Source organism: Ischnura elegans, assembly GCF_921293095.1.
Source record: "Ischnura elegans chromosome 13 unlocalized genomic scaffold, ioIscEleg1.1 SUPER_13_unloc_1, whole genome shotgun sequence".
NCBI lineage: Eukaryota > Metazoa > Arthropoda > Insecta > Odonata > Coenagrionidae > Ischnura > Ischnura elegans.
Genome location: NW_025791657.1, coordinates 6,714,307 through 6,728,156, shown reverse-complemented (window position 1 = coordinate 6,728,156; position 13,850 = coordinate 6,714,307). Strand labels below are relative to the sequence as shown.

The 13,850-nt window shown below is 37.5% G+C and overlaps 1 protein-coding gene across 3 annotated transcripts in view; it reads left to right on the top strand.

Moving 5' to 3' along the window:
* Nucleotides 1–13,850, top strand: part of LOC124172377 (zinc finger protein 2 homolog) — a 46,579-nt gene that overhangs the window by 24,762 nt on the left and 7,967 nt on the right. For all 3 annotated transcript variants that reach the window (XM_046551825.1, XM_046551824.1, XM_046551826.1), the window contains one exon: nucleotides 7,312–7,384. In XM_046551825.1, coding sequence (XP_046407781.1) covers nucleotides 7,312–7,384 — 73 coding nt within the window. The remainder of the gene's footprint in view (nucleotides 1–7,311; nucleotides 7,385–13,850) is intronic.

Sequence of the window (13,850 nt, the reverse complement as noted above, 5' to 3'; positions counted from 1 at the left end):
CAATTGGCACAGCAATTAACAAACAGTAGTGGGATGTATGAATTTTATAGAGATAATATGAAAAACATCAAAATCCATTACGTTAAGTCTAGGGATGTGGCTTGGTCACGTAGTAAACTATTGGAAAAATTTACCAAGGCAAAAACAATTCCAGGCATAAGAAATTTCCATCATTGTGTGCCTTTACCAGATGGAAAAGTCACTGCAAAGTTCACTGGCCTGGATGACGAGTACAGCATAATATTTGATTTTTTTCTGAAACAGTGGATTACCTAGATAATTTGGCTGTTGGTTCATGTGCAGCTTGTATTTAGAGCAAGCAGTGTGGTACATTAAACTAGTTGAAGCTCTCAACCATGAAGAAGGTGATATTTCAGTTAAACTCATGACACCTAAAGGGCCCTCACCTTCATTATTCTCTTGGCCAGAGAGGTATGTTTGTTTGTGCCACTAGGACACATATTGTGGGTGCTTAATTCTCCTGCAACTGCAAGCTCTGGGAGGTCATATTACTTCTTGAGGGAGGAAGTGGCCAACATTGAAAAAAATATTTAGACTTAGTGTAAAACAATAAGGGCCGATCTCACCAACTCCGATCAACGCTTGATCTTGGATCAACCGTACAATTAATCTCAAATCACACTGATTGAGTTTCACCAATGGCAATCAGCACTAATCGGGGATCAACATCCTTGATCAAGTTGATCATGGATTTTCTTTGATCAAAACATGATCAACCAAGATGGCCGACTTATTGTCATCATCTGGCGAGGAGTTGGATATTATTATAGATTATTTCAACTTATGTGCACACCACAGGTCCTTTGGAAGTAAATGTGAATGATATATACAAAGAATAAGGAGTTTAAAAATGAAATTTAGGTTATCCAAACCTGCCATTGATTTTGTCCTAGAGCGTATTTGTAACAGGGCAAAGGAAACAGAAGGAATCATCCATATCACCCGTGGAACAGCTTTAATAGCTCTGAGATTCTACGTAATAGAAAGCCTTCAGTTAAATTGAGTGGCTTGATCACATTGTATTTAAATTTAGCGGGTTGTCAACATGAGGGTAACAAATATCGTTCCGCTGAGATTGACGTTGTTTATGAAGACACGGGTATCTTGTTGGAAGATATTCCTACTGTTGGTCTTGTTTCGTTGATGGTTTTGTATTTAAATAATACGTTTTATAATGACTGCTATGTGTGCAGTTATAGTATATAATATAAAGTATACTCGCTTGGAATCAAATGGTAGTTCAATCGGTCAGTAGTTGTGAAGGTTTGTAAAGTTAAATTTCAAGTTGTATGTTAGAAGTATGTTATCTTGAGGAAAGAAACTTATTATATTAGTTAGTAATAATAGCATTGCTGCTGTTGGAGTAAATGGTATGTAAAATTATATTGTGTATATGATAATAGTCATGTCAAGTTTCCATGCAAGTACATAAGTTAACCTCAATTTCAAGATAAGCATTTTGGTACCTCAGCTTACATAACGAGTTCACTTTCACATTTTAGTTTCATGTGTGTAAATCAAGTGTAATGGCAATTAAAATCAAAACCATTGAAAAATTATCTTCAAAATATGTCTGTCAATATAAAATATGTCAAAATGTCCCTCCATTCTCTTGATCGTTGTTGGCATAGCCTTTCGGTGATGTTTGAGATGACACATTTTAGTTATAAATTTAATGAGTGAGCTTAATATAACCATTACTGATTATTTTAACAGTGGCAAATATGAAAATAGCTCATTATTTTTAGAGGTAACCGAAGATAATGGTATTACGGTATTATTATACTATATTGTGGTACTACATATTCTGGGTAGATTTTATTAATTAATGGTCAAGAGATAAGAAGTATTGAACGATGTAGTCTCATTCATTATACACGCTCAGGAGTTAGTCATATTCAACTCAGTGATGTACTCTGATAACACTGCTGCGCAGGATTTGGAGCAAACTGGTAATAATGGCATAATTGTATCCTTAAGATGATTAATGTATAGTGGTGCACTTTAAAATATCTTACTTCATAAAGGTGATGTAGGTGAGAGGGTCACATAACCCACAATGTTATGTAAAAGTTAGATAAATGGCTAATCATAAACCAGTGAAAGAATCCTATTAATTTTCTTAACTACTTTTTGAATACTCAGCATAGTAATAAATACGAAAGATGTAAAATCATGGTAATCGACAATTTCATTGCATGCATTATATTCACAGCTGTGGTATTAATAAGATATTGGCAATGTAAATTAGAGATTTTTTACCATATTCTTCTATGAAGAATATTACGTATCAGCGACATTAAATTGTTTTTAAGTAACGTCTACTGCTGTTGGATGTATATCACAATTTATTTTCCATGAATTCTTTGGCATGATGAGTTTGTTGCTACTAATATAAGGAAGTGATAAATAGATGTCAGGTATATGATGTGAGGTAAGATCGTGGGCGCAAATTCATGAATTGTGTTAGTATAAAAGTGTTGTTCAACTATAGTATGTGATGGTTCAAAACAACTTAGATATGGGAAGTATAAAGTTTAACATGCTACCTTGTTCACACATCAATTATAGCTTGATATATACTGCAGCTTTGTTAGTATATACTTTATTAATTTATTATGTTGTGTCATTACTGTTATACTTTCATCATAACCATCCTCTGTTTACATGTTCAAAAATTATGTTAAGGATTCTCTTTTAACCCTCCAGAACTCACGCGGAGCCTGACAGGCTCACATTGCTGATATTTTCTAAACAGTTCTTGACCAATTATCAATAATGCGCTTAGATTTTCTCTACCTTTCCCTTACTCTTTTGGCTACGTTTTACATGCGCAGAATATCCCGATCAACTGATCATAAGGTTGAAATATCATACCTCTGCTTCGTATGCACACAGTGTGAGCCCCTCAGGCTCAACGCGAGTGCTCGCGTTACATTTTTGATTCTCACCCTTAGCCTATTCTTAATCTCTGATTGCCTGTGTATACACTATGTAGGCTGTTATCGATAACCTCTAACACTATACTCCTAATAAAGGTTCTTTTTCTGCCAAATCGGCTTGATATTTTGAAAGTCAAAACTATTTACATGTGAGTATGTCTGAGAAGCCATTGTTGCTCTTCCTACTGTAATTACAAGCGCGCTATAGTTTACACAAAGTAAGCTACTTGTATTGATTTCACACAATGTTATTAGTTACGGTTCGTTATAATTACACCTCTTTTCGAAAAGTGTATTCACATCGCCACTCGTCGGCCATAAAATTCGGAGGACACGGTCATTCTGACTAGAGAGTGCACAGATATTGGAGGTTTCTCGCTTAAGTTTCAACTGCGCCAGTTCCGCCACAAAACCGTGAGTATTCTATTTCAGCATGCTGGCAGTGATTTTTTGCTTGCGTTAATTATAGAAAATGCAAAGAATAAGAGTAAAGAAGATAAAAAAATGTATAGGATAGCTACAATTCATGATATATTTGAAAACATTTGACAGTCTATCGTAGAAGTTCTTACATTATTGGTGAATACACAACCATTTATGAGAAAATTGTGAATTTTCGAGGTCTTTTCGCATTCCAGCTATAAATCCCAAGTATGCCCAACAAATACGGGATAAAAAACTTTGCTTTGGTAGGTAGATGCTAGAATATTTTATGCTTAGAACTTTGAAGTGTATGCTGGTAAAACACCTGATAAATCGTTTTCGGTCTACAACAGCCCTTCTGATATCTGAAGAGTTTATGCTCCCCATCAGCAGTACTGGTAAAAGTATTTTGATTGACAATTTACTTGCCAGTTATTGTTTACTAAATGAACTCTTGAAATTCCACTTGCCGTGATTGGAACAATTCGGAAATTGCCTACTTTTTTGTTGAAACAAAAAATAAGAAATCCAGTTCATTTGATTTCTGCAAGACCTGTTTTTTTGCGTCATACACTCCAAGAAAGAATAAATTTGTGTTTATGATATCAACCATGAACTATAACAAAAATATGATTGATGTAGTGGAGATGAAAGAAAGCCAGAAATGATACCTTTTTTATGACATGACAAAATCGGGAGTAGATAGGTACACTAGATCAGTTATGCACGGCATGCAATGTATCAAGTAATGCACGGCGTTGTCCTATGCCAAATATTTACGTAATGCTAAATATTGCTGTGATAAATTCCTACATTTTTTACCTCGGAAACAATAACTTAGAGGTAAAATCTCGGAGAGCGTTATTTAGGCAATTGTCAGCTGGGCTCGTAGATGAACACGCATAAAGAAGGGGAACCATAAAATCGCTCCCCAAAGAGTTAGGGCTAATTATAATTCGAGCCTATCCAAACTAACAGAATAGATTAACCAAAGGCAACTAAAAAAACAGAGAACCCAAAGTCCATTGAAATTTGAAAAATGTGTGCAGACTGTGGATACACGAAAAATATATTTACCGGGTATGTCTGCGAAAATAGTGGAAAGTGTATTTGTCTCGAGCATACACATTTATTGTATAGTGCATACTTGCAGAATAATGATCATAGCTAATTTTGCCTTATAATATTCATTCTGTCCTAATATCAACACTGTGTAGTGGTTTTACGAGTCAATAAATCAGTAACAAGTAATGGTAATTTATCTTATATCACACTCGATATGAAGAAATAATTGCATATTTTATCAGACGCAAATGGACTTGATTTTCATGAATTGGACCATTTTAGCATAATTAGTTAGATTTAAACAAAAGAAGAGTAAAAATAATCGACTTTAGCATGTGAGGACTTGAAAAAGAAAATTGAGCCTGACAGGCTCAGCGTGAGTCCTGCAGGGTTAAAGTCAAAGCATGAAAATGGAGCAATCTTTTTCTTCATTTGGTCGATAATCTTCACATGTTATCATTATAAAATACAAGTGAATAAAATAAAAAGAAAAAATTGCTGTTGGGTTTTTTTGATGCTAGGACCTTTGTAATGCTAGTATGAGTTGATTAGAGTTAGGCCTGGAAATAATTATGTGCATCTAAGAGTGAAGCTCATCATATACCTAGTAGCTAGACTGGTATTAAAATGAATAGTACAGATTATTGCAATTACCTATTGCGATAGACTTCTCACTAAGCAATAATAAGATACCAAATGTAACTGGTTGGTCAGTTGCTAGTTCCCTAGGGAGCAATTGACCTGATTAAGGCGATTAAAATTCTTACCAACCTTTTATTGTACACATTTATAAATTCTTCATGGCAATATAACATCCTTCAGATCTATTTTTCATCATAATTCAATGGTGGGAATAATTCAATGATAGCAGTGGTTACCCATTGACGTGATATTTATGTTGAATGTAAATTTTGAAATTTCTAAATGAATTGCTCCAATATATTTTAAATAGCAGTTTGAATTGTGTCTCATTAATTTTTTTTACATGGCATTGTAAATTGCTTTTCAAACTGTGGTCTGAATGAGCTTAATTGACTTTTTATTTTCACATTGAGGTTTATTTTATGTAGCTGTCCTTTAACCTGCCTCAAGTTGCAATATACATTTATGTAATTAGTAAAGAGGAAGCTAAGAAGCTCCTGAGATTTATAAGTTTTTGCAGATACACAGTAATTGGTGAACTACTAAGAGTGAGTAAATCAAGCAGGCTAATTTAAAAAATCCCATTTTGTATAGCAATGCTGAACCAAGAATTCATACAATTACCTAGTGGAAGAGAGGAACTTGTGGGGATGAAAGAAGACTTTTTTTGGGATTGTTGGATTCCCAGGCATCATTGGGGCAATAGACTGCATGCACATCCCAATAACTTCATCTTGAGGAAAAAATGTGGAATTTTTTGGAAATAAGAAGTCATAATTTTCTATCAATGCCCAGGCATTTAGCTCCCCTACCCTATAATTGACTAATTTAGTAACCTGGGTCTGTTCACCATAGCACTATTTTCAAAAAGTTTCTTTTGAGGGCTAAAGTTTAAAGTGCAGAGGTTGCATGTGTGGCTGAGGTTATATCCATCCTCCCTATAAGGTGTTAGTCCTTTTCGCTATCTTCATGGATTCACGTGTAAGACGCGGATGATATTCTTCCGTCTTTGCCAATAACCCTGTAGCATTAAATATTATTTATTACGCAGCAATTCCCAAAAACAACCACCAAAATTGATTAAAGAAGCTGTGAAAACTTTCATACAAAACTTAGCCATTATTTTCAAAAAATAGGGACAATATATTTTAACCTATGCCGCTTGTCATATTTCATGGGTAACTTTAAATTACCGTTCACAAGGCAAGGAGAACTGATTCAGTATCATGAGTGATTGTGTTTGCGAGCAGTGAAGATTGAATGGAGTGTTGAGTGTTTCCCACTCCCCCCACAATTCCCTGATTTCCCAATTTTGGGGGTTTTCCGTGATGTGTACGTGATCAGTGAAAGGTCCACATTTTTCCCAATCCCCTCCCTGCAAACAGCAACTGTGAGCACCGAATGGCGTGTGACGGAACCTGGACCCCTTTCCTCTAAGAAATGAGAACAAACTTTGGCAATCCCCCCTCCCGGTGGTGAGGATTCCATGAAACCCGCTTCTTCCTGAGTTTCCTCCAGTTGCCCCAACCTCAGAAAACTAACACTCTCTGGTTAATAAAATACAGACCAATTTCTGTTTGAGGACATACATCGACCCCGGCTTCATGATGCAGCCAAAGGCTAGGCCCGACAGGTGATGGTGTCTTGCCTGTCAGTTGAAAGAGTGGTAGAAAGAGAAGAGAATCGTGGAGGTTAGACAGTGAGGTGAAGAGTATATAAGAAGAGGAAATAGGAGAATAGAATGGTAGATTTTCCAAGGTAAACCCATGACCAATTGAATTGAATATTCTTTCATCCCATGGTGAATGAAGACGCTGCAGGAGCCAGCCGAGGAAATCATCCCCATCCGTGACGGAGAGCCAATAAGTTTAACTGTTATCCCACTTGACTTCCCCCCTGTTAAGGAGATTCACAGAGAAATCCCCTATGTAATCAAGAATAGAAGGACTAACTCTGAAGAAGACCGGTTGCCCCGCTATATTTGTACCTTTCCTTTGCTTATTCTTTTGGTCCACTTTTTTCCCCAGAAAGGAGTGTATATTTTAGTATTTAGGACAGCATATTATTTGTCATATTTTAGGATTAGTGTTGTTGTCACTTCATTTGTTTTTATATTCACGTGAAAAAAGATATTAAAAGATAAGATTTTTGTTTCATTTTTCTATTATTTTAGAGATGTCATTTGTATTTGGTAAATCTGAAATCTGCTTACTTTCAGCCTACTGATACGGAGAATGGAGAACTGGTTCAGAATCCCACAATGGCCATGGGGTCTATGACAGACGTGGAGGGTGAGTGATCTTCAGTGTTTGAAAATGACTCTTAACTGAAAAGACTTATAACTAATTCCAACTGGGCGAATGTCCAAAAACTGGATCTCAAAATTCAATTAAATTTTGCAAACATCGCATTAAATTTTTTATACAGTTTCTTTGTCTATTTACAGATAAATTCATCAATCTCAACTCTCAGACTCAGAATTTAATAAAATTAAGAATTAGAGCTTTTTCGTAATTTCTTTCTACACTCTATTTTACAAAAGCTAGTTTTTCGTCAACATTCCCATAAAGTTCACTGAAAATTTTATTTTTACATGTGGCTCGACCCCCGGTCCTCCACATGACAACTGGGCACTTTAACCACTGGACTAATGCTCACCTTTTGCAGAGTGGCTCTTATACATGAATATATTTGACCTGTAAATTTTAAACTGCATTTCAGTTTAAACTATTTGGTTATATATGTAACCCCATATGGGGGCTGATTCAAGGACTGCCCCCGATGGAAAATTTATAACGCAAGAAAATTTGATTGAATTCTGAGACCCGGTTTTCGGACAATTACTTTGTGAAGTATGTAGAATCTGTATTTGTCATCCATCTATACATTCTTTTGTTTATGATTTAAAGTTCCGCTTGAGAATGTAATCAGCTCGGCAAATGTCTTGTAAAATTTTCGTCATGCCTTATGGACATTAACCAATATATGCAGTCATGTGCATTCATATGGGAATTCCTGCGTACTTCACCTAACAATTTTGTCTTTAAGACTGGGTAATAGAAAAAAAATCCCAATAAGTCACTTGTGAAGAACAATAAGCATAAGATTGTTATGATTAGGACATATTAAGCATAAGCATAAGATTAAGACAGTTATGTACTGTGGCATCCCACCCCCGACTCGCCCGGATACCACAATAGAACCGGGGGGAGATGTCGCACAAAAAAAAATAAAAAATACAAATCCGCGAAGATCCCTCCCGCATGGGACCTACGGGACAAAACTATGCCACTCACTTCTCGTAATTCAAATAAATAAAGAAAATATTCCCCTTCTGTGAGGATGATTGCGGGTGGGGGGTCCCCGATTCAAACTGATGGGTGACGTTCGGGCGCTGATGCACTCGTCCAACACGCATTTACGGGAAGGAAATCAGACGGGGTGAAAGGAAGGACGAAGGATATTTTCAATGGGGTGACCCGTGGAGGAATCAGGACAAAAACACTCTCTCAAACACTTTCAATTAAACAAAATATAATTCACACAAATAAGATTGCATATGACAAAACAAACAAAATGAACCCTCTTTTACGCTAATGAAATATGAATTGGTGAAAGCCACTTATGAAACATCGATGATAAATTACAATAAAAAAAACAACAATATAACTTGGTTTCTAGATGAAAATCAATATAGAAAATGATGATAACAAATATAAGTTCGGTGGTGAACACGTAAATATGATACAAATTCAGTGATTTCTTGACTGGGGAGGTAAATGATAGTCCATCCCGTCGAATATAAATTTGGGGTGCGAACGTTAATTGTACGTGGTGACTGATTTCACTTTCACTAATGTAACGGGTGCGTTCCGTGAATGTTTGTCTTAACTTGGCTTGGCAGGAAACACAAGGGGGCTTTGGGGGGAAGGGGATAGCTGCAATCTTACTTTATTGTAGTCCGAGTCTGGACCAGGTTGGATCCAACACTCTCTCGTTCCATTTACTGCACTCCTTTCTCCCTTGTTGGAGGAAGCTGCATCCGGAACGGAGATAATGCGTCCTCTTCAGCTGGTCCTTTGCTCCTTCGGACGGGGGGGGGGAATTCTTCTTCCAGATCAATCTTTTTGAGAATGCTTGGGCCCCTTGTCTCCTCCTGCCGTGCGTCGCACTGATTTTGGGCATAGGCTCCGCCCGACAGTCACTTAGGAATTCTCTCGTTCTCTTTCGTGCACCACCTTTTTATCATACCTCAACTAGGGGTGGGGGTAATGCACAATGAAGGGAGGGAGGAGTAATACGCCACTCATTCAAGGAAAACCCGAGCTCCCCTCCTCCCACACACACACACTCACACACAACCATACAAAAATCGACGGAAAACACATTCATCCCCTCTGACTCAACCCACGCCTTCCTCCACGGGCCATGGTTTGGGGGTGGGGTTTTGGAAAGGTCGTGGAACGAGCGGGTAAACAGGTAGGGAAGAAAATGCGCCGAGTAAAATGTATTGTAATGGGGCTTGAACCATTACAGTACCATGTCAATTGTGGCATCCATAGACAAAATAAACATGGTACCTGTTGAAATGAGATCAAGTGGTTTTTTTAGTTTTGAAATTATGGTAAAATTTTGCTCAGGTAGACTCCCCAACTAATTCACTGTTTTTGCTCTTGGCAACTGCTTTAATTGACCTAACAGTTGTTCATGGAAAAAGTGAGGTAAGGAAGAAACTGATTCGGCTAAAAATAGACTAAACTCAATTTCAATACCTTGTGTGCAGTAGTTAGAGTTCTGCAGAGTAATGACAGTGGGTGACCAGACCATGCTTACTTATTCTCGTTAGCTAAATTTTCAAGGTTATGGCTTCATCCAAATTGTTAAAGGTGGTACAGCGATGTAAAAGGCATCATCCTCTTTGAGGGTTGATATGAGAAGTTTGAATTAACCCATTAAATCCCAAGCATGTTAATAACTTAAAAATTCCAAATATTTTGATGAATTAGCAATAAAATAGACTCAAATAAGGCAAATTATCGATTTTTATATTTTTATTGTTTTAAGTTTGCGGTTGGGAGTTTCCCGGGACAAATGAGCCGTTTCGCTTTTTTTCGGTACTCTTTTATTTTTGCAAATAATTCGCTTTTATTGTAACCTAAATATATAATTAACCCAAAATATTGATTAAACTTGGTATTGTTCATGAAATTTAGAGGACCAATTAGTATGTTAATGAATATTGCAATTTTTTTAATCACTAAAAATCTGGCTGCTACCAACTCGGCATCTTCGTCGTGAATTTTTTTGTCACAAACAATATTGTGGCCAACCGTGTCTTTCCTTACTGTATCTCACAAACTATTTATTCCGTTATGTCCTATATTATGGCAAGTTTAGTGACTAAAAGTGTAGTTGCTCAAATCGAAACTTGAAGCTTGTGCATGGTAGAAGGTCCATATTATCAATAACAGATACTATGTGACTTCCACAAAGTACTTATAAAAATTTATACTATTTGACCGCCCCAGCAAGGAAAAGCTGATTTCCATCAAATTTGACACTGATTTCCAACAGGTTTGACGCACTGATTTCCTTCTCCTTTGAATCTGTTTTGAAAATTGAAACAGCTGGAAATCAGTTGGAAGACAGTGGGAAATCAGTTGTGAGGGTCCAACGTGGCGGCTGTTTTCCTACTCATTTCCATGAATGTGGTTTGACTCTGGTTTCCACTGTTCTACAGATTTGAATCCGGTTTCCCCGTTTAAGCTATTTCGAATCTGTTTTCCACCTTCATACCTTTCAGAATCTTGTTTGCGACTCGATTCTCACCTCCTATGGCCTGCTGATGCATAAGTTAACTTCGGATACATGAGTTGACTGCTGATACCCGAGGCGGAAATAATTATTTCCGCCAATTCCAAGTATCGCAGAGCTGCACTCAACCAACGTTTCTAACTTCACATACTACATCTCTATCATCAATCTGGATGTAGACTCAGCTGAAAAAAGTTTACAAAATACAGCCTAACAAAATGAACTTCATGTAAGTCTCCCACCACAACAAAATATCACAGGCTCTATTAACGTATTTATTAAGTATGCACAAACCCTATTGGAAGTACATATTCAATTGAAAATACATAGTCATCTAATTTGGTAAACTTCTGAGGCAGAATACACTTAAAATCTCAATTTCGTGCGTTAGAAATAATTTAGGGAAACAGAATTTACAGATGAAATCTCATTTGAAGTAGAGTTAGACAAATTAGTTGGGCTTTTTGTAATTGTTTATAAGTTCTTGAAAAGTTATCGAAAGGCAAAAGTTTTGCCAAGAGTAACAGAACAGTCACTGCACCAGAACAACAACTTACATCAGATTCCACAATCTTGAATTATCGAAAGGAAAAAGTTTTGCCAAGAGTAACAGAACAGTCACTGCACCAGAACAACAACAACTTACATCAGATTCCACAATCTTGAATTATCGAAGAGGAAACATTTTTCCGTGATTAACAGAAAAATCACAACACTAGAAAATATTTCAGATGCCTTTATGAAAGAAAGACTTTTTTACTATGAAAATAATTTTGGTTCAGCATTAAGCCAATGATATCTGTAGTTACACTACAGAAACTTGCCATTAATGTTAAAATACATGAACACGGTCGTTTCACTTAGCACAAACAAACCAGCAAGATACACAATACTCTGAAAATCCTGGTAGAATCTCTTCGGCGACGTAACATATTATACATATTGCATACAAAAATATTAGTAATCGCTCAAAATCCGTTGACACAAGAAATTATTCAATGAAAACACAAAAGATCGAAATCACATCAGACTTCCACTGTCGCTTGAAGACTGAAGAGATGCACGAATGGCTTAATTCAACGCTGCGGGAATTTAGCACTGGTTAAATAATACTGATATGATTATTTTTTCTTCACGCCCTATTACTTTAGCACAAAACAGAACCACATGCATGTAAACATTGAGCGGCGTATCGGCGTTGCTACTTTGGTTTGCTATCTTTTGTAGTTAGGTGGCAGCACTATGCCCGCTATATTTTTTTAAAGGCGAAGGCGCAAAGTGAGGTTTAAACGAGCTTAAGCCGTATTAGCCACTTAAATTGCATGCCCGGTGAGTTCCAGCAGGTGAAATGATGCACAATACCAAATGTGGATGATGTACAGTAAATTTTTTTCATCACCCGTGAATTTTTGCAAGACGGCAAAGTACATATTTCCTCTACGTCATTATTTCTGACCATAATTTTGAACTAAATATACTGATTGACACCTCAGAAGAAGTTATTTTCCAATCAGTGCAGTCGTAAAGCCTGTGTGAGACAGGTTTTTATAAGACACCCATTTCAAGAGAATTTCAAATTCATTCTACAATTCAACTCTGTTGGAAAGCACTTGTGGAAAACACTTTCAAGCCAATAAATAAGGAAAAGAGTTTCAAATGACATTCAATTCAGTGTCAATACAGTCCATGTGGAAGACGGCTAGAAACCAGTTACAATGGAAATGAGATTCAAATCACTTCCATTTCCTGTCCGCTGGAAACCAGTGGAAATCATTGTCAAGACAGAGTCAAATCAGATTTTAAGGATTCAGATCAGATTCAAATGAGGTTCAAAACTGTTGGAAATCAGTTTTTCTTTCCTGGGCGGTTTCGGATATTACACCATTATAAAGTACAGAAAATATAAAGAAACCGGTCAAATAATAGGAATTTTTATATCGCGGAAGCAGCAAAGTGTCTGCTATTGATGGTGCGTATGGGTTTCCGGGCGCTCCAGCCGCGTTCGTCGGTTTTGGGTGACGACGGTTTCGAGAGCCATCCTGCTCCCGTCTTCAGGTCGAAATGGAGAAGCTTAATTTTCCGCCGAGTTATATAGGCAGGCCCCTGGGCGCTGGTTGGCCAGGACCCTCTTCCATGTCTTATCGATCGGGTAGCCGTGGTCTCTATTGAAGTTCATTGTTTTGTATATCTCCAGGGCTTCTCTTATTTGCCGTGGGTAGTAACGGCTCTCCTTTACCGGTATTCTGGCCTTGTCGAACTCAATGGTATGTCCCGGCTCACTCCAAGCGTGTTCTGCGATGGCCGACAAGTTGAACTGCTTCTGTCTCATGGCTCGGGCGTGTTCCTTCATCCATGTGGCCATCCCTCGACACGTCTCTCCTACATATGATTTCCCACATGAGCAGGGCACTTGGTAGACACCCTCGTATAGCTCCTGTGGGATTTGGTCTTTCGGCCCGGGCACAGCGTCATGGATCTTGGTCACACAGTTGAATCGGGTGACCACGTCATGTTTTTTGAGAATTCTGGCGATCCTCTCCGAAGTCCCCGCGATATACGGGATAGTCAGTTTCGCTGCTGGTGTCACCGAATCCTCCTCAGTGGTGTGGCGTTCCATAGGTTCCATTGCTCGATAATTGAAATTAAAAATATCAAACAGTCATTACTCGGTGAAAACTCACCACCTGCCAAACATCCTAGTAAAGACCCTTCAACACTTATGTGGATGTATATTTTGGACTAAAATACTGTACTTGTCTGAAACTAAAGTTTCACCATAAAAAGGTAACATATTCTTGATAAGATTTTCATTTTTCAGTCCAAAAAGAAACGCTCTACACGACCACTGTCGCGGCGCGCCGTTTCCCTAGATTACCGGGGTCCTCCCAAACATTGCGTGAACGCAACACTTGCTTAATTCTTAAATAATTTGAAAACCACTCA